Source organism: Ptychodera flava, chromosome 12 (genome assembly GCF_041260155.1).
Source record: "Ptychodera flava strain L36383 chromosome 12, AS_Pfla_20210202, whole genome shotgun sequence".
Lineage (NCBI taxonomy): Eukaryota > Metazoa > Hemichordata > Enteropneusta > Ptychoderidae > Ptychodera > Ptychodera flava.
The window spans coordinates 30,897,747-30,925,654 of NC_091939.1; the positions used below are offsets into that span (position 1 = coordinate 30,897,747).

Below are 27,908 nucleotides of genomic sequence, written 5' to 3' on the forward strand. Positions count from 1 at the left end.
CATCACCGTGATTCAAAGGTCCATAATTCCTAAACCTGTTTTGATATTTATTTGTTCTGTGTGTGTCGAAACTCTAATAATTACACTGTGATCGACGTTGCGCTCCAAATGTTTGGTGGTGAAAAGAACCAGGCGTCTATTCCTAATTTTAGGGTAAAGATCGGCATTTCAGTAAGCGAAACCGCCGTTCTTGTCAGGCCAAGTTTGAACTTTGTATTTCTGTCACAATGTTCCATCGTTCGAAGGACGACAATTCTTTTCAGTTAGTTTCGTTATCTGTTTATGCTTTTTTGCTCACGTGTGAACACGTGAGCATATGTCGCAGCGATGTCTGTCTGTCTGTCTGTCTGTGTGTCTGTCTGTCTGTCTGTTGGTCCATTTTCTCAAAAACGGCTGAACGTATTTCAGTCAAATTTGGTAGACATCTTCAGAATTCAAATGGCTAGAACTGAAAAGGTTTTGGTGGGCGTGGCTTGGATATTAATGAAGTTATGAAAGTTTTAATTTTTCTGTTACGCCGCGTATGACAAGTGAAAACAATCGACTGTTTGAGGCGCTGTGAAATGTGCTTGTCCAGGTTGGCTACAGCTGGATACATTTTACCCACAAACCCTAGCGGCATAAAGCCAGTCTTACTGCACTTACTGTACTTGTACATTTCGTCTCCCCGCCATCGTCGCGTAAATCAAGTTATACCGTCCACAGGCGTTATGTGGACCGGATAGATTGTAAAAGTGCAGTTAATATATGCTGTGAGCACAGGCGTGATGTTTTCTGGGTAGTTTCTATAAGTATAGTTTATTCTACGTTTCGACGTTCTCTTCCGTAGCCTAATCATCAACTTAAGAAACAGAATTACCCGGCCTGCCAAGAAAACTGCACGTTCTAGTCGAAAAATAAACACAAATCCTTCATTGAGTTACCTCGTTAGATGCGGAAGGATCTCGGCTGTCCAAAAAAACACACTTATGTCACGATAAAATGACAACTTTAGGAGAAATCTGCCGTGTTTTGACAAACTAGGCATTTCTGGCGTCCACCGTTGTAATAACGCAACTCATTATCATAATTGTACGCCGTCCGCATCGCTGATTGGTCCGTGAGCAACGCCATCAACGGCATCAGACTGAGATTCACCACTTTCTATGTGCAGAGACCGTCCGTTATGATAATGAGTTGCGTTATTACAACGGTGACCATCAGATACGCTGATGCTGTCAAAACGCGGCAGATTTCTTCGAAAGTTTTCATTTTATTATGACATGATGTGTTTTTTGGACAGCCGAGATCCTTCGCATCTAACTAGGTAACTCAATGAAGGATGTGTGTTTATTTTTCGACTAGAACGTGCAGTTTTCTTGGCAGGCCGGATAATTCTGTTTCTTACCTTGGTGATTAGGCTACGGAGAAACGTAGAATAAACTACACTTATAGAAACTACCCAGAAAACATCACGCCTGTGATACCGTCGTATCATAACGAGCACATAGTTCTTCGCTTGTCTCCACAGCCTTTCTGTGCTGTGAGTACGCTTATCCGGCTTTTTGCTGTACAAATTCTGAAGCGTGATTTTGATGGACTGTCGGTGTGGTGTCGGTAAGTAATTCAAAGTAATTTGTGTGTGATGTGTTGATTCTATGTCGTGATTTGATGTATGCACCTTTGTTCGATACCACGATTTGACTTGGACGCTTTGAGTTTACGGTTGAGAAAGTGAATAGTACGGTACATGCATCAAAAGAATTGAGAAGGAGCGCGACTGTGACTCGATCGCGACTGGGAGCTGTAGTTCCGAACTTGACTTTTTCATGGCATAGATTCCCTTACGGAAAACCTATGTCCACAGTAGATGAGAGTAGATCTACGGACCGTCTGCAGTAGACTTTATGTAGATCTACATCAGGGTTTTGTAGATGAACAGCCACAGCAGTTTGTCTACATGAAGCTTTGTCTACAGATATTGTCCACACCAGACATGACTATGTCTACATTTCGCACTAACTTCGTCTGCACTTGATCTACACTGATCTACCATCCAATCTAAGGAGTTTCATCTACAAAATTCACTTAGGCAAACAAAGACTCATCCACTTCTACTTCAAAAATCACCATCTTGTCTACATTTAATCTAATGTACTGTTTCTTGCTGTATACTATGTCCAACGATCCAATCCCTTCAAATTCTATGATTGGCAAACTGCAGGCTCCATGCAAGAAGGAATCAGTAAAAGACAAGACATTTTACCTTACATTTGAATATATACTGTACAACAAGAGAGAAGAAATTAGTGAATTAATTTTCTTTTCATCCTAAGGCACTCCTGTTTAACTCGAGGAACACAAATACAAAATGTCACAGGGATCAAACTACAATTTTGTGGTAAAGTTAAAAATGTAAAGATTATCCAGTAATTAATTTTTGAAAAAGTGACTTTAAAGTGAATCTAATAAAAAAATCAATGTTTTCATTGATACTTTCTTCAGATGGGTCAATACAGTAGCATCTAACCACGGGCTGGACCCTGATCTAATTTGTAAGTTTTTTTTTGGAGTTATGTGACTAATTACAAAACTTCATAAATATGCAAGTGAGCTATTTGTTAACTAATAACTTTATTTCCTCGGCTTCATATCCAACAAACAATCAAACGAACCTGTTTGATATCCCAGCTGCTTTTAATTGTAAAAAATAAAATCAAAACTATCCTCGTATAAAACTTTCTGAGTATCATTGAGTCACTTCTGAATCGTGTGAAAATCAGCAGCCACGGCCCTATCTCTCAGTCAACTTACAAATAATTGTATTGACATTGTTATCATTGCCACATACGTAACAGATAAGACTACATTACAGTGTTATTTTGGCAATGGCATTTCAGTACACATGCATAACACGAGTTAGCTTTAAAAATTACCAGTACTGCTTTAAGTAATTTCTTCACCTGAGCGACGTATTTTCTTGCATTTTCATGGAGAGTTCGCGCATGGACTGATCTCCCCACCACCTTTCAGCCTCCACCTCTTGCTCTTTTAGAGCAAATGACCTTGTAACTGGCTTCGATTTCCGGGTCAACTGTGAGAGTTGACTTATGCGCATGCGCAATCACAAGGCGCCATGTTTTCAACGGTTCAGCATATCAATGCATATCGGAGAGAGAAGCCAGCCTGCTTACCATTCGTACTTCAACAATCTTATTTTTCAAGCACATTTTCGTCATCTGTACACCTTGGAAACAATGTTACATCAATTCTGATATGCATAGAAAGTGTTCCGATCGAGAATTACATCGGGTTGAGACATAGCTTGGCATCGATAACTTGACGATGGCAGTGCCTCTACACTGCCAGTATACGGCACACAGTCCATGTAGCCGACAATGAGATGCAAATGATATGCGGTTAAGGTCTCCTCAACTAACTTTCAGCTGGTTGTTCACTTTCTACTATTTTTATAGTATTTTATACAAAGGCACAGACTTATTCTACCTGCAACTTAAAACTGATAGTGATTTTGTAGCTCATTCTTGACTATTTTCCATAGTTTTTGGTAGCCGGTAACAGACACTTCGTGTTCGTGTCGGCTACATGGACGATCTGCCCAGTATACAGCTGTACTGGTACTGCGGTAATGCAACTTGTAAGGTAGGCCCGTGAGGTAGGGAAGGTTTGTTGATCGCCTGTTTTAATACCACGACCATATGAATTTTGATTGTGTAACATGTAGAATATTTCAGTTCTAAATGTTTTAATAAAGCGTCGTTGAATGTACTGAAATGCTTTGTATGCAGTTTGTTCTGTTAATCATGTAATGATGTATGTACAGTTGAGAAAGATTTGAAAAATTTGAGTATATAGGCCTAAGCATGCACAATGTTCTACTCTCTATTTCGACCTGAATACCACTCATGATCGGTCATTGAATTATTGATTTTCCAGCGTGAGATATCTCATGTTATGCAAAGGTCCATTGATACCATGGTGCTCAGTGAAGTTGCCAGCAATTAAATTACATCAAGAAGATGTTGTTGTGATATGCAACATTGTGATACTCATCATGAACTGCAGCCCTAGCCTGTGCTACACCATGGCCATCGGTCAATTTTTAAAGTCTAAAAATTGATTGACATGTTAACATACTTACATTTTCATTTTCAACACTTTTGCAAGATCTCCATGCCTCACTAATTTCTTGTTCTTTGTCTAAGCTACATCTTATACGTAATTTATTCCATCTACATCTTGTCTGCCTTTCATCTACATTTTATCTACTCTCTAAACTATGACCTGATGATTAATATGCACAAAAGTAGACGAAGCAATAGATCTACATCTTGTCTACATTTCATCTACCTGAGATCTAAATTTCGTCTAATTTTTCATCCACATTTGTCTACATTTCATCTACTCTCTGAACTATGACCTCATTAGTATGCACAAAAGTAGATGAAACAGTTCATCTACTGCCCAATTAAAATAAAGTCTACTGTAGATCTAATGTGGACTAGATGTAGATCTCAATTTTCCGTAAGGGTTTGTACGGTCGGCTCTTGCCCTGCGTACCCTGCTGTGTGTTTCGGGCGTTACACGGCCCCCGCCACTATCATCTACATCATCACATCTTTCATCTAGTCTAATGAGGTCTTCCAAATCCTTTGTATTCATTTAGACCCATATTTTTTGAGCAACGGCTTTTGAGATTTTCTGGCGCACGTTTGTTGGCTCATTATAAAGTGAGTCTTGGGGTCGACTGTTCAGAGATGACAGCTGTAGTTGCTTCATTGTAAGAAGGCAGACAAGGCCCTCTGTCACAAACCTTAAAAAGTCTGTAGCATGATTGAAAGAATCCATTACTTTACGCTTCACTGTTCTGTGATTAAATGTTTTCTTGGCGTGCGACAATGTCAGCTACGCTGGCTCCTCTGTAGAATTCATCCATTAGATGTGGTGGGGCCGTGTAACACCTGAAACACACAGCACGGTACGCAGAGCTAGCTAGGTCGGGTAGATTTCTGTGTACGCTGCACTGTCTCCAAAACCCACGTGGGTCCGGCCCGACAGCGTATCCCTTAGCGTACACGAGAGGTCCTGCACGAAGAATAACAACTTGACTGGTGTCAATGTTATTACTATTTCATAAAAATAGTCCACGTAAAGATTGTTTTGTGACAATCGACGAGAGTCATAGGCTGGTTAGGCTAATTTTGTCGTGGCACCTAATTTTGTCGTGGCAAAGCCATAGATTAGGGTTAGGGATTTTAGATTGGGCAATAGTTTTTCGTTCTCGTAGATGTCGCGGGGACATGGATATTCTAGGTACACTGGTAGCAATGATGAATAGTTACTATTATTGTTTGTGTATAGGGTCTGTTGTGTGCTCCGAAGGGTTTCAGGTAATATTTTCATGATATCGTCATAATAATATGTCTGATCATTTACATACTTTTTAGTTTCCTATAATGTGGGACAAGCTACTGAATTTCGATGGTTGGTACTCAGTGGCAAAGACTTTGCTTGGAAAATGCGTTACCATCAAAAGCGAATAAGAATGTAAAATGCCCCCAAAAATCTTCCAGACCCCCCCAGGATATCAAATGGTCCACCCCATAGGTGGGAAGGCTTGTATAATGAAAAAATGACATTTATTCATCATATTCATAACTTCCAGACAAATATTGCTTGCAAGATCCTGTGAGTAGGCCACCACTGTAATTGTTGATAGATCAATAAAGCCTGTCGGCTGGTAGGAACTGATCAATTAGTGTGTGTGTGTAGTGTGGAGATTTCCTGACTTTCCATCCTGTAAATTTTGACAATTTTCTAAAGTACAGCTTGTAAAAAATTACACAAGTTTAGTAATATGCAGATTAATTTTAGTGCCCTTTCTTATCCAGCTTTGAGTGTTGAATGAATCATTATGAGGACAAAATGGTAATGTGATGAAATGTCACAGGACAAAGTGATGATAAACCATGAATTCATTTATTATTCATGAAAAGTATACTCTATGAGTGAACTAATGAGGTTTAAATGGGTCCTAAAAGATAAACTTAATTTGATGAGATTTACATCCGTGTGTTGCCCTTATATTTCATTAAAACAAAATGACATGTCATACACACATCAAAAACATTAAGATAGCTATTTGAAGAGATTGTTGGACATGGAAGTTGTGTGAGAAATGTTAACAGAGCTTTCGATAATGTTGTATCACTGTTCTAGTAAATTATATGGCACTTCATGGAGTCAACAAAATTTATGACAGTGGTCATTTTAATCCTTGGTGTTATGTTTTTTTTCATTTGCAGAAGTGGTCTATTGATGATTACATCACCACAGGGCATTCATTAGGACATTCCAATTAAATCCACATATTTTTTTGTGTGAGTTCATTCACTTTTGCCATTCTTTGTTAGTCCATGCAGCTTTTCATTGTGTGTGCATTCAGGCATCTAGGTAGATATTTCAGACATGCCCAAACCGATTTCAATTTGTTCTTTGATACTATCAATGCCATCAGGCAGCCATTATGTTATATTTTGTGGCCATTCACAAAGATATGTCTGACATACCTGGACCAATGTCATGCAAACTTGCCTTTGTATGAATGGTGTCGTGTCATCAATGATGAACTTGTTGGTCAATAATTTCCATGAAAAAAATGGAATAAGTTCTTTACATGTTGTAAAACATCAAATTCATCTTTTTTGCCAATTTTTTTCACTGGTACAAATATGTATATTTAACAGGATGCAATGGATGTCTTACTTTGATTTTTTGTTTCTTTAACAGATTATACCAGGAGGCCATATACGTGGTGAAATTCACTCGCCCATAGGAGGCACAGCAATAACTTGCCCACAGGAGGCGCAATAATAACTTGCCCATAGGAAGGGTGCAATAATAACTTGCCCATAGGAGGCGCAATAATCATTTGCCCATAGGCGGCGCAAACAATAACTTGCCCAAAGGGGTACAACACAATCACTTGCCTATAAGAGGCACAGACTGCCCAGTTGAGGCACAGTTGCCCATAGACGGTACAGACTGCCTGTAGAGGCGCGTTCAAGATCACAAATTGATAGTCAACAAGCATTGGTTACAACATTGCTGATAGTACTTTGAGCAAACACTGTTGTGGTTAATTTCGCATTTAGATCACAACTGATTTGACATTGATAATATTCAGTATTAACTTGCAGAAGAAAAAAAATAAGGCAGTAAAGTTTTGTCTTTGTCTTCCTCAGTGTACATTGAGAAATTATACCGTGAATATTTAACAGCACACAAGTTAGTGCTCTATCATTTACTTCCTGATAGGAAACAAGAGTATTGTTTACAGGCAGATTATTTGCAATCAAATAGAATTACTTCAGCGTACTGAATATATAAGGAAGACTGACATTTCTCTACAATTTCTGAAAATTGGCATTCATTACTTCATAATAAACAAGAACAGTCATACCACATTCTATCATTGTCTACTTATAACTGACAACCCTTTTAACTGCTTTTTTCTGTCTAGGTCCAGCTTCCCCAATAAAGTTGGACCTAAATTTTGTAGTGAAAGGGTTCAACGTCTAAACTGCACAATATTGACAAGCAATAACACATTCATAGTCTACAATCTCAACAAACACAATCATTCTTTCATCAATACTTCAACTTTTAAGGTTTCACTTTTCATAGCATCAGAAGAAATCAAGGAAGCAATAAGCAACATCAGTCAAATTATTAATTTTTCTTCCTATACAAGTGCTTGAATTGACTGTAAGAACTTATTATAATATTAAGCACACCCATAACACAACGTTACTATAAAAGTACAATGAGAGTAAAAAAACTGAGCATAAAAGCAAAAAATGAAAGAAGTAATTGTACATGCAACGAAAAAGACAGTTGCAGACTCCTCACAGATGTTACACAAAGGTTAATGTCGAAGGTGATGGTAATTGCTTGTTCCGTGCTATAAGTCTAGGACTCTATGGAACACAAGATCATCATCATGCAATAAGAGTACATACTGTTGACTATGTAATTGAACATTGGGACAGATATGAGGATCCAATTAAAGGTGAATATGAAAGATGGCATATTGTCTCTCAAGATGACTATAGGCAGTATATGTCCAGATCTGAACCAGGTAATGCAACTTATGGAGGGGACATTGAAATAAATGCTGCAGCGCTTGCATATAACATTAATATTGCAGTTTCATCTTGACACTTTAAGTGAACCATTAGAGACTGTTGGTAATTCTTCTGTAACTATACATCTTTTGTATCATGCAATCCGTGTTGAAGGAGAAATTGATAGTGGTCACTATGACTTTCTGCAAAGCACAGAGCAAAATTTGTCACAAGCAATAAATGTAAACAGTTGTGGACCAGTACAAACAGAGAATCTTCTATGCCGCAAAATGAACATTGTGTAAATTATAGAGAAATAGAGAAACAGAGAGACATGATTGCCAAGAGAGAAAAGAGAGAACAAATAGATTTTAGGCAAAGCGAAAAGCAAAGAGATTTAACAGCCAAGCAAAATAAACGAGCTGATCCAGCATACAGGCAAACTGAAAGGCAAAGAGATATGAATGCTAAGAAATTATGAGAACTGATGAGCTGTACAGACAAACTGAAAGGCAAAGAGATGTCAATGCTAAGAAAACTATGAGAGCTGATGATGTGTATAAACAAACTGAAAACAGAGAAACAGGACATCAATGAAATTGAGACGGTGTGATGATGAGTACAGACAAACTGAAAGACAAAGGAATGTAATTGCTAAGAAAACAAAGAGAAGTGATGATGTATATAAACAAACTGAAAACAACAGAAATAGGGAGTCAAAGAAATTAAGACGGTGTGATGATGAGTACAGACAAAATGAAAGGGAAAGAAATGCTAATGCTAAAAAGACAAAGAGAACTGACCAGGTCTTCAGGGAAAGCGAAAAGATCAGAGATGCCAATATTAAAAGTATTAAAAGAACTGATAAATCATATAGAGAGAGAGAGCAAATGAGAGATAGATTAAACAAACTAAACAACAGAAGATGTAGTGCTGCCAAATCTATTGAAGAGCTGATACAAATTTTTCACGGTGCAGTTCAGAATGCCCAAATTTTGTATGTGTGTGCTGCCAACAGCTGTGGTACAGAGAAAGTGTTTTGAACTACAATAATGTTAAAGAAAAGTTAAACACCTTTGCATCATCTCAGGCTACAGATAATGATATGGCACCATTATGTAAAACTTGTTATTCATATTTAAAAGAGTCAAAGTTGCCTCCTTGTTCTGTGGCCAATAACATGTCATTTCCATTAATTCCCCCCGAGTTACAGTTACATCCACTAGAAGAAAGACTTGTTGCCTTACGCATTCCATTCATGCAAATAAGAGAATTGCCAAGAGGTAGACAAGTTAGTCTCAGAGGTAACATAGTCAATGTTATAGCTGATGTATCAACTACTGTCTCTACATTACCTAGAACTTTAAATGAATCGCAGACAATACCTGTCAAATTTAAAAGAAAGATTAGCTATAGTCATGCCTATCAGGTAGAGAATGTCAGACCAGTGAAAGTCTTACAAGCAGCTAATTGGTTAGTTAAAAATAGCCCCTTATATAAAGCAGAACTGATTACAATATCTACAGATTGGGTTGTTTGCAGAAAGGATGAAAACCACAATTGGCAGGAATTTTGTGAGGAAAATGACGATCATGATTATTCTCACATGTCTGACAAACAAACATGTAAACAAGATGACAGTAATGATCATGATGATCATGATGATGATGATAATTGGACTGAAGAAATAAAATTGGAAGATCATCCTGCTGGCACACTGGATACAATGCTGTCACCTTTATATGATCAACACACAGACTCTGATGGCGCAGTTTGTTATGCACCAGGCGAGAACAATAAACCACTAGGAATATTTCAAGACAAATATTCTGAGGAGCTCTCATTTCCAACAATATATTGTGGTCAACCCAGACAAAAGAACGCATAGTCCCTGTATTATATAGTACATTGTGTAAATGGGAACTTCGACACAAAGATAGGAGAGTTGCAAAGTCGATGCCTAACATTTTCTTTAAACTAAAAAAATTACAAATCAAGCAGATTAAAGACAAGGCAACATCATGTTTGCGAAAATGTAATCTGAAGGGCCGCAAATTAACAGCTGGTGAGCTTCAATCACCACAAAATGTTGATAAAATTGTTCGACTTGATGAGGGATTCAGAGTGTTGAAGACACTTAGAGGTTCACCACCATACTGGGAGAGTGCAAAGAAAGATATATTTGCCATGATACGTCAACTTGGTATTCCAACATTTTTCATGTCATTTTCATCAGCAGAATCTAAATGGATACATCTATTGAAAATTCTTGGAAGGACAGTTCACAACAAGGAATACACAGATGACGATGTATTGAACATATCTTGGAATACAAAATCTGCTTTGATAAAATCTGACCCTGTTACGTGTGCTCGACACTTTGACTATTCATTTCAACGATTTATGCATGATTTCCTAATGAGCTCACATCATCCAATTGGTGAAATACACGATTACTTTTACAGAGTGGAATTCCAACAAAGAGGATCACCACATATACACATGCTTGTATGGATTAAAGATGCACCACAATATGGTGAAAATAGTGATGATGACATCACACAATTCATAGATCAGTATATTACATGTTCAAATGATACCAGTAATGAATCCTTCGCTGAATTGATAAATTATCAAATGCACAGACATGCAAAAACCTGTAAGAAAAAAGGCCAATGTGTTTGCAGATTTGGATTTCCTGTGCCACCTATGCCAAGAACAATGATATTGCAGCCATTGCCAATGGATACTGATGAAAGCACAGAACAGATCCTTCAAAAGCACTATGAAATATCAAGACTGTTGTTACTGATTTACAATTTGGAGAAACTCTTTCTTTTTCTGAATTCTTAAATAAACTACAACTTGATGAACAAACCTATATTAATGCAATACAGTCATCTCTAACATCAGATAAAATATTCCTCAAGAGGTCACCAAATGAAATAAGAATTAACAGCTACAATGAAACCCTACTCAAAGCTTGGAGAGCAAACATGGACATTCAATTCATTCTTGATCCATATGCATGTGCCATGTACATCGCATCTTACATTAGTAAAGCTCAACGTGGAATGAGTAATTTGCTCAGTAGGGCTGTGGAAGAAGCAAGGGAAGGATGTCATGATATCAGAGAAAGTGTCAGGCATATAGGAAACAAATTCCTTAATCATGTTGAAGTTAGTGCTCAAGAAGCTGTTTACCTTGTTATGCAAATGAGACTAAGAAGAGCTTCACGCGGCTTCACATTTATTAACACATCACCCCCTGATGATAGAGTTATCCTATTGAAACCTCTTGATGACATACAAAACATGCGTCCAAATGCTACTGACATAGAAAGTGATAGCATCTTGAAAAAATATGAGAGGCGCCCAAAAGCCCTTGAGAAATTGTGCTTGGCAGACTTGGCAGCATGGTACAGTTTTCAAAAGTTAAAAGATAACCCGCAAGATCATTACCAAGATAATGATGACTTCTACAAAACTGATGAAGAGGATGATGATGATGAAAACAACACAATATATCAGATACGTGGCCTTGTGTATAAAAAACGCACCAAAAGTAAAGTTATCAGATATGTTCGTTTCCATAGGGAAAAAGACAAAGAAAATCATTACAGAGAGTTAATAATGTTGTTTTATCCTTGGCGAAATGAAAATGAACTCCTTGCAGGGTGCAAAACATACTATGATCGTTACATGCAAGTGAAATTTGAAGTAGATTCTAAAGAAAAGGAGTACAATAAAAATGCTCAGGAATTAGATCAAGCTATTGAAGCAGTACAAAACACAGCCATTGATATGTTTGATAATGTTGCTCCAAATACACAACATCAGGAACATCAAGACATTTTAGAAGGATCAAGGCCAAGTGACACATTGAGTATGTTTGCACCATGTGATGAGAGTCATTCTAAATATGACATTGGACAGGACATTGGCATCAGTACAAATAATCCCATTATTGAAGATCTTCAACAACCACGAATGGCTGATAATGAATTATATCCACTTTTACAGAAACTCAACAAGAAACAAAAAGAAATATTCTATCACATAGTACATTGGATGAAAACAAGGACAGAGCCGTTAAATATTTTTGTAACAGGTGGCGCTGGTGTAGGGAAATCTCTTGTTCTCAAATCATTGTATCAAGTACTTTTAAAATATCTTTCAAATCTTCCTGGTGAAAATCCTGACAACATACACTTATTACTAGTTGCACCTACTGGAAAAGCTGCTTACAACATTAAGGGTACTACAATTCATTCAGCTTTTCAAATTCCTGCATCCCAAGGTTTTCATTATAGACCACTGACATCAGAAAGACTTAATACTCTACAAGCAAAATACAGGAACTTAAAAGTCATATTCATAGATGAAATCTCCATGGTTGGTAATGGTATGTTAAATTATATCAATCTCAGACTACAACAGATAATGGCCAACAATAAAATCTTTGGTGGTGTCAGCGTTGTTAGCTTTGGCGACTTATATCAATTAAAACCTGTCTTTGATGGTTGGATATTTAACGACCTTCAACATGATTATGGGCCATTGGCTGTCAACATCTGGAAAGACCTGTTCAAAATGTTTGAATTACAGATATTATGAGGCAAAAGGATGACCAGAATTTTGCTAAATTACTCAACCGTATACGTGAGGGAAAGCATACATCTCATGACATAAAAGTTCTGCAAACTCGAATAGTCAGTGTTGATAAAAAAACTTCATCTATTGATGAGTCGACAGTACATCTTTATTGCGAGAACAGACTTGTTGATGACCACAATGCAATAGCATATGACAGACTTACAGGAATAAAAACATGTATACCTGCTACTGATACAGTCATTGGCGATGTCTCTGAGATCATAAAACACAAAACATTAGGTATTGTTGTCATGCTTCCTGCTCAAAAAACAATGGGGTTAGTTTCTAATTATCAATTGGAACAAATCAGCGTATTGAGCTTTGCATTAATCTGTCTGTAAATGATGGATTGATAAATGGTACTCCAGGAGTAATCAAATACATCGATGGACCTGATTTGCATCATGTTACTATTCTATGGATTTTATTTGATGACGATTGTGTTGGCAAAAACCTGCGACGTGAAAAACGGCATTTAATACATGACAAAGTATCTCACAGATGGACGCCAGTTTTACAGATATCACGGCAATTTAGAGTGGGAAGACACAAAAATGCAGAAGTTGTGAGAAAACAATTTCCACTCAGACCAGCTAGTGCCAAAACAATACATCGTTGTCAAGGTGATACACTTAACAATGTGGTTGTGGACTTCAGTACAGCAAACAAGAGAAATCAGTGTCATGTACACTATGTTGCTTTAAGCAGAGTGACTAAACTTACAGGTCTCAACATAACCACATTACAAGAAAATCAAATATCAGTTAGCACTGATGTTACACAAGAGATGCAACGCATGAGAACCCATTCCATGCTACAACTCTGTTTCACATTACCATATATTATATCGAACAGATTCATTATTACTTATCAAAATGTGAGATCTCTTCATTGCCATTTTCAAGATGTTGCTAGTGATTTCAGCTTAACTTCAGCTGATGTACTAATTTGCAGTGAATCAAGACTACAAACCGGCGATCACAATGATGACTTCAAAATAGCAGACTTCAACCTTTTCAGACAGGATGATAAAACCGTCAAAACAACACCAGACCATATCATGGTATGGTTATGTACAGCAAAGAAAACACTCTTGAAGCTACCCCACAGACACTGCATTGTTTTAATACAGATTTCTTAATTGCAATACACAAAACAACATTTGGTTTAGTTCAAATTGTTGGTGTTTACAATCCACCATCATCACCTACATCAAACTTACAACATGCTCTTCTTCAGCTCATCCATACACTTGAGTACAATCTACCAACCGTGATCATTGGTGATTTCAATGTTGACTTACAAAGCAAACACAATCTACAAGACAACTATCTGAACTTATGACAAAGCACTTCAACTACACACAAGTTATTGAGGAGTCAACAACAGACTATGGATCATGCCTTGATCACATTTACACTAACATCCATTGCATGCAAAGTGGTGTACTTGAGTCATACTATAGTGACCACAAACCAATTTGGATTGCATTGTAAAATAGAATTAAATCAAAAACTGCGGTCATACTAATTACTGCCCGTGACTACCCGTAGCTGCCTGAGAACTGCCCGAGGAAAAGTGGGACAAACAGGTTCAGTTTATTTCATGCCCAGCCAACCCAAAATATCATTGATTTGACGTTAACCTGATGTTTTCTCCAGCCGTTTTGAAACACTGAAGACACCGGGCTTCGAGGACGTCGCCAGCTTGACATTGAGTTCATACCATTCAGTCCGAGAGATGGTACAATAATCTCGCCAAACGCTCACAGTTTGACAGCTTACCACCCCTTGCACTGAATGGTATGATCTCACAATCAACTGTAAAGAAAAAAATTGAAAGATTTCTGCAGTGATGTCAATTACACTTAAGGATTACTCAGCAAGGGCACTTTGCAAGACCAGTACTGGTTAGCCACTTTCATACAGAGGAATTTCTCCTTACTACTCTTACACAAAAACACTCCATTATTTCTCCGTACTACTCATACTAACTCTCTATTGCTATTTAAACTATGTCCTTCTCAATGGCTCATTTTAATCTATTTTCTTGAAAGATTTATCAAAATAGCCATGTTGTTTATCTTTTACTTGAGTTCTTAAAAAATAAAAATGGTTTTCTGAAAGAATGCGTATATGGCTTTTCATTACTTTATGGTGATATCACTTTGGCCTATACAGTGTGAAGCACTGTACCAATCAATTGCACTTGTTATGTAAATGCTGATACAATGCCAGAAGCCAAAGACATTCAGCATTTTTTCCACCGAATTCATATTTGTAAATAAAAAGGCCGTTGTCATTGGTCTGTCATGATAATGTCCATGATCTTGATCATCACAGCTAAAAAACTTTAAAACTATTGGCAAAAGTTTAAATTTACAGACAAATGCAATATCTTTGAAAACGCGTGAGCATTTTCAGTTCATGTCTGGTTTGTATCTTTAGCCATGATGTGCCTGTACCTTCTTGTCTTTTATATAAAGATTTGCATGGGGCCTATCACCTATTTTTATTATTATCTGTAGATATATTGGTAATATCTCGATTGAGCTACTGGACCCCCTCCCCGAAAATGAATGAACAAGTCATCGTTGATGACACAGTTCCCTCTTGTCCATTTTGTTATAATCTTTGGTGTCTAGGTAGCTGTGGTCTAGGTAGCTGTGGAATGACATTGATGCATTGGGTGCATCAGGCCTGTGACTTGCATAATAAAGTAATCTGAGGAACGTTCAATAAAATTGACCAATCTCTGTCGGTAATGACCACTGAAGGAACTTTTGATTACATCACACATAACGATGCCCTCACTGCCTCTAGTGTCATGATGGCACATACTATACAGTGTCACATGGTTTGGTGAAATTTAAGAAATGGTATTGGATCGGGTATGTTGTTGTAATCAGCCATTTCGGATCATATAATGAAACAAATAATGTGCACAAGAATGCAGCCATATCACGTTTAAACAAAATCAGTCCATCGAAGGACAGTGACCTTTGTTTATGTTTCAAAGATATAAAAAAATCACACCAAATTGAAATCAAACGGCTGTCTATTGACCATATTGATCATTGCACAATATTAGTAGACGTGCATATGTAGGCCATAATACTTTATCTTTGTACCAAGTCTCAACAACATTGGATAAGGAATATTTGCATATGATTAAGCATCAAAGACATGAAGAAATCCAAAAATGACCATCTGGCAGCAATATCATGCCAGAAAATGCCAAGACGTTTTGACCGGTTGACCTCGCTGTTAATTTTATGCAGGAAATTACAATAACAATGCTTGGTCGAATGACGTATTGCCTTGAGGGCGGGATCGCCAGTGGTATAGGGGGAGGAGTACCTTTCCCGATGGTGATAAGTGGTGCAGATTACCGTCGCCGAGGTGACTGGCGTATACGCGTGCCAAAAGACACCTATGGTTGATTTCCTGTTGACCAGTCGGATGGCAGAGTTGCAAATACCTGGACTGAACCATTTGGTTTTTTGTGGGTGTCGGTGGTACTTTGACAATAAAGTAAAGATTCACAGATATTGAGTTTATTGTCTTGTTTATGAGCGGCCAGTATTTCCAACAGCATGAATTACGTGCATTTGCCCTAGGAGAAATCGAATGTAACCACATTCCTTAAGCTCGACGTACACTTAAGTGCCCCAAAGAACCATGGAATCACCCGACTTTCGATTGAAGAGATGAGTTTTGCCAAACCGCGTATACAGAAAAAGTGGCAGATGACTTTATTTTTAGAATCATAGACAGTAGAGCGAGATGTAAAAAAATGTGAAAGAGGCTCCCCACCTAACTATTCTAAATGTTTTTGTGTCGAGTTTGTGTTTGATTCATTTTCGAAAATGTGTTCCTACATTCTTATCCCATTGTGTGTGTTAATAAAAATGTTTGTTTCGCTTTGGATATTTGTAGAGAAGTTTGGATTAGTGTGTACGGTAATGTTTTGTTTGTGTGGGGAAAGCTTATGGCGAGACGCAGCCGGACCTATGTTGTTACAAAAGTTGATAGAGTCGCCCTTTGACGCTCGCGTTTCGAAACCCGAGTGTGGTTTCTCATCAGTCGCAGTGTAGATTCATTCCTTAGTTTGTGTTTGTGAAAATTTATTTTAATGCATTTTAGTGGTCTTGCTTTTCGATTAGCGAGGCAAGTATATTAATTTTTGGTCACGTTGTGAGTCCGTTTGGTGGTTCGGTTTGTTTGTTCTATGTTTCTTTACTTCGGTAAATTTTGTTTTGACTGGTGTGTCTTTTAGATTTTTGCGGAGGTTTTTGAATTTTTGGCAATAAGTACCACTGCGGGGTACGGATTTTATGTTTAGATACTTACAAGTATCCTGGTTGATGTGCTTGTTCTCGTACATTTTGATTAATAGTTCGTTTACTTTGTTTACTGTTTGTTCTGGCTTGTTGTGTATAATACTGAGTGTTGCGTAATTGCCTTTCGCATTCGAGTACGTAATCGTTTGTGTTGACAATGACGAAAACCCGACCCTTGTCGAAGGTTTTTTTCCGGAATTTGTCTATTGTTTGCAAGCTGGTTTATCGCGATTCTTTTAGCGCGCGACATGTTTTGTTTCCTTGTTTGAAAGGGTATCTCTAGAAGTGCGAGTTTAGCAGCTTCAGATAGCTTTCAAGTTTTTGTTTTTTGTTGTTCGTGGAGCCCAATTTGACTTTTCTTTGAATTGGTGTTGTTGCGATTGTTTGTGTCTCACGATGTAGCGTAGTCACATTTTACGACTTTATTTGTTGAAATCCTGAGGTGGTTTTATTCTGTTTGGTTTTGTTGGTGTCCGAATTAATTTTAAGGCTTTTGCCTAGTACTAGTTTCATAGTTTGAGCATGAGCGATGATAGGTTGTTGTTGAATTTCATGTTGCTGTCGGCTTTTCTTTGGAAATAGCTGATTTATTTCCACGGCCATTTTTCTGTTACGTTACGGTGATTGTTTATTTTGTATTTAATGTTGTGTTACAGTTGTTTGTTATGTGTACGATTTTGTTATTTCTTTTAAGTGTTTGTGTGTTCTATGTAATTTTATGGTTTTTTTTGGTAGTTCTCTTTTTGGAGTATTTGGTGGCCCTGAAAAGGGCCGCTTGGTATGGGTTTTTGTTAGCGCTTGGCGCGTTTGTTTTGGCGATAAGCCTAGCTTTTTTATGCTTCTTTTCGCCGATTCGATGTGCTTGGTGAGAAGTGTTTGCTGCCTTCTTGTCACTGTGTGTGCGTACATGGACGGTCTGCATAGCCCTTGAATGAGGTCTCCATTTTACAATCAAACTTACAATTTAGGAGTATATATCAAAACTGATAAATGATTTATGTTTTCACATGGGTTCAAAAAAAGTTTCGCCCCCGTGTTCATTTTTGGCCCAGGAATTCCATCTATCCACACTTTGCAGAGTAGTAAGCTTATGGGGCAAGTAAACATGGATGCGCCGGTGCGATTCAACGATCAGCCTGTATATCGGATCGAACGTCAACAATTTTACGGCTCGGACTATGATTTTATAAGTTTATACACAGTCCCTCGTGGATAGAGGGACTGTGGTTTATATAAAAAGTATAAGGCGCGGGGTATTATATATTGACTGATTACTGTAGCTATAGATAGGCTACATTCAGGACGGGCAGCGACGGGCAGTAATTAGTAGGCAAAACAGGTGGTTTTCACCGTGGGCAGAACTCGGTGCAATGATACTGAACATTAATAGTAAGCCTGTCACCTTGAAGGTAATACTGTAGGTGAAACAAGGACTTTAAACGCACGATGATACAAACAACACCACAAGTGAAACGTACACATAGAAATACACGCGTTCCTACGTTGTGCCCACCCGGGCCACGCGATTAAAATATGACTGATACTGCTGGATAGTGTTAATTGGGTCGGCAAACAGTCAATTAATAGTTTAATTGACTACCTGGGTGATTGGCAGGTCGTGTCCAACGACGCATATGCAAAGCAGGCCAAAAGACAAAAGCCCCCAAAGTTATTGACAGCTGGCCAGGGGTCACCATGAATACGTAATGAAGCTTCACTACGCAGAAACTGCGTAGTCAGGCCCTTCTTAACCGGTCAAATCGTCTTGCATTTGTCCTCATGTTGGGGAAAAAATGACAATCTGGCAACCTATTGGAACATGTCACGAAGTACATTGACATGTATATGTATGCCATAGTGCATGATCTTTGTGCCAAGTTGGACAAAATCGGTGTAATGACCTTTGAATTAAGCTTCAAAGACATGCAAAATTCCAACAGAATGGCAGTTCTGCAGCCATTGGCGCCTATCGCAAGGTTAATTGATACATGTATATGTATGCCATAGTGCTTTGTCTTTGTGCCAAGTTTGAACAGAATCGGTTCAAGGATGTTTGAGTTATGGTTCAAAGACACGAAAAATTGCAAACAAAGTGGCCGCCTCACGCCCATATTGGATTGTATTGCAATATCATTCTACATGCATATGTAGGTCACAGTGTTATGCCTTTGTGCCAAGTTTGAACAGAATCGGTTCAAGGATGTTTGAGTTATGTTTCAATGACACGAAAAATCGCAAACAAAATGGCCGCCTCACGCCCATATTGGATTGTATCGCAATATAATTCGACAAGCATATGTAGGCCATAGTGTTATGCCTTTGTGCCAAGTTTGAACAGAATCGGTTCAAGGATGTTTAAGTTATGGTTCAAAGACATGAAAAATCGCGCAAAAATATGTCCACCTTGCGGCCATATTGGATCGTATCGCATAATAAATCGATGTGCATCTGTAGGCCATAGTGTTATGCCTTTGTGACAAGTTTGAACAGAATCGGTTCAAGGATGTTTGAGTTATGGTTCAAAGACACGAAAAATTGCAAACAAAGTGGCCGCCTCACGCCCATATTGGATTGTATTGCAATATCATTCTACATGCATATGTAGGTCACAGTGTTATGCCTTTGTGCCAAGTTTGAACAGAATCGGTTCAAGGATGTTTGAGTTATGGTTCAAAGACACGAAAAATCGCAAACAAAATGGCCGCCTCACGCCCATATTGGATTGTATCGCAATATAATTCGACAAGCATATGTAGGCCATAGTGTTATGCCTTTGTGCCAAGTTTGAACAGAATCGGTTCAAGGATGTTTGAGTTATGGTTCAAAGACATGAAAAATCGCAAAAAAATATGGCCACCATGCGGCCATATTGAATCGTATCACAAAATAAATCGATATGCATCTGTTGGTCATAGTACTATGCCTTTGTGCCAAGTTTGAACAAAATTGGTTCAGCAGTGTCTGAGAAACGGCTGCGGACGCACGGACGCACGGACGCACGGGACCCAATCTATAAGTCCCCACCGGACTTCGTCCGCGGGGACTAATAAATAGAATATGTAAGCATCTATTGATAGCTAGCTAGATGGATACGCAGAGAGACAGAGAGATAAATAAATAGATAGATATACATATTAGGTAGACAGACAGACAGACAGATAGATAGACAGACAGACAGACAGATAGATAGATAGATAGATAGATAGATAGATAGATAGATAGATAGATAGATAGATAGATAGATAGATAGATAGATAGATAGATAGATAGATAGATAAGGAAGTGAGTTAAACAATCTAAGGCTCGGAACCAAAATTATTTCTATGGTAGAGGAATCACGGACACGCAGGCGAAGTATGAAAGAAAAGGGTACCGAATTCTTTTACCACAGTCCCTTCACTATTTGCAGGGACTGTGCTTTGACCCTTCTCGTAATTATTGAGCCGTAAAAATTTAACCTCAGTTTTGAATGAATACATCGTTATCTAATACAATGAATGTCGATCACAATGCAGACTCTGACTCTCGACGAAGCTATTTATTTCTCTTTCCAGTTGCTTCTCCTTTTCCTTTTTCTCCTGATTTCGTTTTTGTCTTATGGCAGCGATAATACAGCAGTCTAGAATTGTTAGACCCGCTCCTACTGCAATCAACAAACTTTTTAAGATGAAAAGATATACGATGGCAAGTTACGAATGATTTCGTTTGTTCCAGGTTTATTATCTCTTGACAGTGTATCGTGCGTTAAGAGTACTCCTCCTACGGACGTTTTGGTTGTTGTTCCTGCTTCTACAGTTATTGTACGTGCACGTGTTGATTGCTGAGTGGCGACATCGGTATCCGATGGCTCCGTTTTGGTACTGGATGTATTTGGTATGTCGGCGGTAGCAACAGTGGTAGTTGGCGCCTCTGCACTAGTGACAACGGTGGTTGGTGGAATATTAGTGTTAAAGGTTGTTGGTTGCTCAACAGTGATTATAGTGGTCGTTGGTGACTCATAAGGGGAGAAAGATGTCGTTGTTGCAGTTGTTTGATCTGTTGTAGTAACACTAATCGTTGTTGGATCCCTGGTTGTAACGGTGGTCGTTATTGGTCCCGTTGTGGTAAAAGTGGTCGTTATTTGTCCCGTTGTGGTCAAATCAGTAGTTGGTAAATTTGTTGTGATGGCAGCAGTAGTTGGTACTACAGCCCCTGGTGTCGTAGGTTGCCCTGTGTTGATAATAGAAATCGGTTGTCCTTTTAATGTGTGCATCTGAGATAACCTTTTAATTTTGTTACATTCAACAACGTTTCAATTTGGACTATTGAAAATAGCCGGAGCTGGCAACAGTTTGTAATGCAGTTGCGTTATACTAATTGTCCCACAGGAAGGTAGACTGGTTGTGATCACAATGCAATACAGTAAGATTCATGCAATTATTGTATTAAAAGATTAACGATAAATGAAATCGCAAAAGAAACATGCTGTATCTGCATTTTGATACTTTTCAAGATCTTTTTATGTCCAAGACTGCATTTCAGGGAGGACAAACGTGTTCGAAAACGTCTTGTATTCTCTATACCTACCTGGAACCCTGCAAATCCGAGCATGAAGTTCAGTAACGCAATCTTGTGTCACCCAGTTGAAACTGACATTGTTGTCCAATAGTACACATCTCTCTGGCCCAGGTTGCCCAGGTGCCCAGCTCGCATGTCCAGTGGTTGACACTAATCTGTCATCGACCAATTCGTAAACGCCAGTTCGAAGGCTGTCATATAGACCGACCCAGTAGCTGTAGCTTTGATCAAGAATACCAGCCAGAAACACCTGATCGGTGTTTTTCTCTATTATTAGAACATCTCCCAAGGCCGCCAAACACGCTATTCGAGAGTCGAAATATATATCCTGAGAAGTGGAATACTCAAAGCACCATCCTTCGTATGCTACCCGACCACCTGTACAAGCTGAATACACATGCATAAAATAATGAACCTGTGTTAAGACTAAAGCATTATTGTTTTTGTTAATATTTAGGCATTCAGCTTCCTATACACACAAACTAAAACAATTTACACGTATTTCACAATGCATTAACACTATAGAATAAAAAAACATAACATAAAAGGATATGATATGACAGTACAAAGTAAAGATAACAGACATAACATGAAGTAGCAAGACAGAAGATAAACACTAAAAATATAGTTACATATAACAGCACATATACACGCATATAATTTATGCTCTGAACGAAACATGTCTGCTATGTTTAAAATTGTATTTTAAAGATGCCACACTTGAACGTATTAAGCTTACTTTCTTCGGAGCTACAGTGAGAGTAACAGGTTTTCTTTGGAAATAAAAGTAGCTGAAACTATAATCAAAGGGCATCGGTTGGAATATAAATGTAGATGTCAACGACAGACTGGAATGACTTTGAAAAAAAAGGACGTTAAAGAAGGCTCGAACAAGTACTCATTTTCAAACTAAGTTCTTCCTAAATGACCCGTGGCGATACTGAAGTTGTAGCATCGACTCAGCAGGATCAGGACCGCTGTCATCGATGAAAGATACGGCATTATTTTCATCGTCGTAAAGCAATATCTTGTTTCCGTAATAGTGATATAGCGATGTGATTCGCTGCCAGAGTTTACAGCAAGCAGCTTCTTGCTATCTCTCTCCTATCAAAGTGAATACTTCAGTTCGTAATAGGCTTACAATGTAACACACGACAATATGTCAATAATGAAAGAAAAGTCTTTATGCAAAGCACACGCAAATATTGATCGCATTATTTAAATAATCGAAAAGTTTACCAAGGAAAGTATTGTACTGTGTTAACGATGTCAAGAAAAAAAATCCTGTGATCTTCGGTATTTCTTCTAAAATAAAAATTTGCTCTGAAGAAGAGTTTTAATGTTAAGAGATCAATTTTTTTTACAATATAAAACAAATACTGATCGAATGCCGCCGGCAACATGGTTTTACAGAGGCTCAGTGTTCAATTTCCCGTCAGTCAGAATGCTGTGGCAATTAATTTACCAAACCCGGAATTCGAATCGACCACGGTACAAACAAAGCCATGTGCGCAAACGCGCACAGACGTACGTGTATTTCCATACGCGTTCAGTACACATGTGGGTTTGTTTGTACCGGCATCACGTGATTATTTGGCGTTCTGAGTATGTAGAACGGCGTACGCATCGCGTCCTTTTTATTCCGGAGTAGAACCATTAATTTACTTAACCCTTCGAGTGCTGTATTTTTTCCCGCCAAAAATTTAGTGCAACATTTTACCAATTTTTAAAAAAAATTTCTTTAATTGTTTTGATAATTTAGGACCAAATGGATATGGCATTATATTTGGTAACTTTTTTTTTATAAAAGAAATTGTCAAAAATGTGAATAAAACTGACAGAGGTGTGTTTTATAGAGGTGACAAAAATTGACTTTGGCGCTCAAAGGGTTAAAACGTTAAAGCTCGTCTGTTTCAACTGGTAACCCTGCACAGTTTAAGATTACAGAAGCAATTTTGCCTAAATGTACATGTATTTGAAACTTAAACAGGCCGTCTCGCCGCTAAAATTATATTAGGAAACTTAAAATGTTCACTTTAATATACACAGAACGCTTTGAGAATTTTCTTTTACCCCATAAGCTTAATTATGAGTCAGCACAAGTAGCATACAAGCAAAGAATAGGACAAATTGGACTGTGCCAGAATATTTTGCCAAGGTGCATTTTACCCTAAGATAGTATGTACCTTGAAAGTGAAAGCTTAAACTTTTGCTCAAACTTTCCTTGATTTAATATTCAACTTTTCTCTCTCCTAATCAAGCATATTAAACAGGAGTTATCGTGCAAAGTTTGGTACCAGAGAAACAAATTGCAAAACATTTACCGATGTCACTGGATATCAGAAGCCATAGCTCATTTTTCGTATAGCTATTTTGATATTCATATAGCCAACTGTAGGCTACCTAAAAGGGCAAAAGAGTTCGGATTCTCAGGAAAAGGGCACTTAACACGGATTGACTGTACTGTGTATTGCTCGTGCTTCGGATAAACGTAGCGTATACCTTAACCTGTTTTTACACTTTTGTTGAGCGGCCGAGTTTATATACACTAATTATCATCGGGCCCCACTCAGCAAAAACAATCTGAATACCTACAGATCACAGAAATACGTACAAAAACTACAGAAACATATTCCTTCTGATATAATCTTTGAAGTTACATTTGAAGGTATGAAGACTAGTACTTTATTTGATATTTGTAGCTAAGTCATTCAATACTTTAGACCGTCGGAAGCGAAATTATACGTTGACCAGCTTTTGAAATACATCTCGACGCATAAGAGTCCTGGCAACATGCAGACCCTGTATTAATGGCCATGGACGCTGCAGTTTAGAGTAAATATTAAGCTGAATAAATATTGTGGACAAATTCTATTCATACATTTACACATTTAAATTGCCATAAAGTAAAAAAATAAACTGTCTAGTTGGCATAACATTAAGAGATGACAATAAATCTTCCGACGGAAAATCAAAGGGAAGTCCAAAAAGTGTACGTAATGCTCGTTCCTGGAGAACGAAATCTTTATCAATGATTTTGTTATCTTTGGTTGCATTACCCCATATTATACAGCACTCATCACTTTCGGGTCAGCAATATCTGTGTAAAACGATCGACAATATGTAGAGGCCAAGTCACAGTGAATGATGCATCTGCTCGATGCACTTTGTGCTTCCTGCTTTGCACTGTAGTTGGCAACTGTGGTGTTACTTTGATCGCGATCGACTGGAAAGAATGAACAGATTTTGTGTGTTTGTGGTCGATAGAACTACAGGACTTCAGGTGTACCTCCAGTGATGATAAGCTTATTATTTATACGAATGGCAGAGTTTGTTAACATGTTAAAATAACTGTTTCACTTCACTTCTACCTATGTGTTGCGCAGACAGTCCCGAGATGCACATAAGTTTTACGTTAAATGTATCTGGAATAAGGTGCGTGTCATCAACAAAACTTCAACACCCTTATCGTCGACCGTTGGCGGTTGCTCTGGCCAGGATAACATTGCATATATGTGGAGGGAGCATTACGTGTCACTATTATCGTCTGTAAACAATAATGTTCATGAAGACTATGTTAAATCATTCATCAACTCACCTGACACTTCAGATGAAATTCCTATAGTACGTGTTCAAGAAATCAGCGATGCGATCAGTAGTCTGCCATCTGGAAAGGCTGCTGGTGCCGACGATTTATCTTGCGAACACTATAAATTTGCAAGTAACAGACTTCATGTCTTGTTAGCTTTAGTTTATTCTGCATTTTTATCTCATGGCTATTTACCTGATGACTTTATGAAAACAATTATTGTTCCCTTAGTCAAGGATAAAACGGGTGATCTAACCAGTAAAGATAATTATAGACCTATAGCAATCTCAACTTCTTCCTCCAAAATTGTGGAAATTATCATTCTTAATCGTTGTAAACGTTATCTGTATACAGAAGACTTTCAATTTGGGTTCAAACAGGGGCACTCAACTGATCTCTGTATTTACATTCTGAAAGAAGTTATCAACTACTATAAGACGTACAACAGTCCGATATTTGTCTGCTTCCTTGACGCAACGAAAGCCTTTGACCGCGTGAACCACTGGACCCTTTTTAAGAAGCTTATTGACAGAGGTGTTCCGTGGTATGTGATACGTATCTTGCTTGTTTGGTACCGGACACAGAAATTTTTCGTCCTATGGGGTACTGTGAAATCCTCTTTGTTCAATGTAAAGAACGGTGTCCGTCAAGGAAGTATCCTTTCGCCTTTGTTATTTAATGTCTACATGGATGAGCTGAGCACTCGTCTTAAATCATCAAAAAGGGTTGTAATATAAGGGGACAAATGATAAACCACCTCATGTACGCTGATGACCTGTCACTTCTATGCCCATCTATCAAAGGTTTACGTGAGTTAGTCGCAATCTGTGAGAAATATGGTATCCAGCATGACATTATCTATCATAAAATGAAATCTATGTATTTTATACCGCGTAAGAGTTCAGTCAAATTAGAGAAGCTCCCTTTGGTAAAAATCGGAACCAGCCAACTACAAGTTGTGCAACACCATGTGTATTTGGGTTATGACATGACTGATGACTTCTTTGATGACCAAGCAATTATGCGGCAAACTAGGAGCCTTTATATCCGCGCAAATACCTTGATTCGTAAATTTTCTTACTGTTCAGATCATGTTAAACTGTTTTTGTTCCGAAGTTTCTGTACCAATATGTATTGTTCGAGTCTCTGGTCTTCTTACACCAAGAAAAAACTGAATTCACTCCTGGTAGCTTACAATAACGCTCTCCGAATTATTATGGGCTATGCTCGTGACTGCAGTGCCAGTGCTATGTTTGTTTTCAATAGTATACCGACATTTGAAGCTCTCAGACGTAAATCGATGTACAATTTCTATGAGCGTCTTAACGACCATCATAATGCCATTATTTTAACCGTCCTCAAGTCGGATGCTCTATTGCATTCTAAAATATATCTGACGTATAGGCAACTGATGTATTTTTAATACTTTTAGCTCTTTTTTACTACCGTCTAACATCTCTTTCTGTGTGTTGTGTTTTTTTAAAAGTCTATGGGATTGTGTACTTTTTTGGTATGATATCCTGAAATAAAGCTTATTATTATTATTATTACAATGTTTTACCGTACTTGAATAACGTATGTATGCTAGTCTTGGCTCTCACTATCATAGCATCGACTTTGCGACTGTATCAATTGCTATTTTCTGTAGTACTGTCTTCTGAGCAGATTACACTTTGCACTGGCACGATTACTCTACCCGACCGTGGCACTGGCATGTTTTTTAGGATAGTCTACGCAGAACTTCTCTGAGTGAAACCATTTTCATGTATGTTTACTCAGTTTTTCAGGGATCCATGTCTCCGAGCTATGTAAACTGAGATCACCGTGCTATGTAAACTGAGATCAAGTTTTGCCTCACATAATCCAAAAATACACAATTTTCTATTCAATACGCAACAATTCTTACAAAAGGAATAGCGCTACTATTAGTAGCAATGAAAAACATAATAGCAGTGTTTTTATTCGCAAAGTGTGTCAAAATCTAAAACTAAGGAACATTCGGAAGTTTAGCAGATAAAATTGGAAAATGTAAGAGTTTAAAATTCCGTCTCCTTTTCTGGTCCGATCTTTGTCATTCAAGGTTTTATGTTTTATTTAGTAACAGCTTATGACTAAATAAATGTTTGATTTTGTTGTTGCAAATATTCATAAGTGGCCGAACACGGATGTCCAAGCCGATGTAAGTACTATGCTTCATTTTGATTCAAGAATGGCTTTGAAATGTAGGTTTGCTCAAAAATTAGGTAAATGTCTGCAGAAACTGTAAATTCTCTAAGTTTTGAATGCGCATATTCAACATTAACATTTTCAACCCTTAAAAATACATTGCCAGTAGCTTTTTAGTCTTAAAGTTAGTGAGACAGGGATTTTCACAAAATAGGTTGGCTAGATCATTCAATAAGTTATATGATAGATGTGGGGATCTTATATCAAAATATAACACGTTTGTAACTCAGATGATAAGAGACAGTATTCCTGACTTTGACGTACAACAGTCATTCAAATTGGCAGCCACCTGAATTGCCGTACAAATACTTGTGTTACTTTAGTTCAATCTTGACGGGTGTAGCATGCAAGCAGGGTATACTCTTACCAATTCCAGACCCGGTACCACCACTTCAGGTTCCAAGACAAAACAT

The 27,908-nt window shown here is 38.0% G+C and overlaps 1 protein-coding gene and 1 long non-coding RNA gene across 2 annotated transcripts; both read left to right on the forward strand.

Moving 5' to 3' along the window:
- The first annotated feature begins 1,440 nt into the window (after positions 1–1,440).
- Positions 1,441–7,248, forward strand: LOC139145618 (uncharacterized). Its single transcript, XR_011554982.1, has 3 exons — positions 1,441–1,596; positions 6,306–6,380; positions 6,790–7,248. It is a non-coding gene; the product is annotated as an uncharacterized lncRNA (long non-coding RNA).
- A 3,874-nt stretch (positions 7,249–11,122) lies between these two features.
- Positions 11,123–12,742, forward strand: LOC139146276 (uncharacterized). The gene has a single exon (XM_070717683.1). It carries the CDS (start codon positions 11,123–11,125, stop codon positions 12,740–12,742), a length of 1,620 nt encoding a protein of 539 aa, XP_070573784.1.
- Positions 12,743–27,908: the final 15,166 nt, after the last annotated feature.

Excerpts from the sequence above, each read along its gene's own strand:
- LOC139146276 (XM_070717683.1), top strand. The coding sequence starts at position 11,123 with ATGGACATTCAATTCATTCTTGATCCATATGCATGTGCCATGTACATC.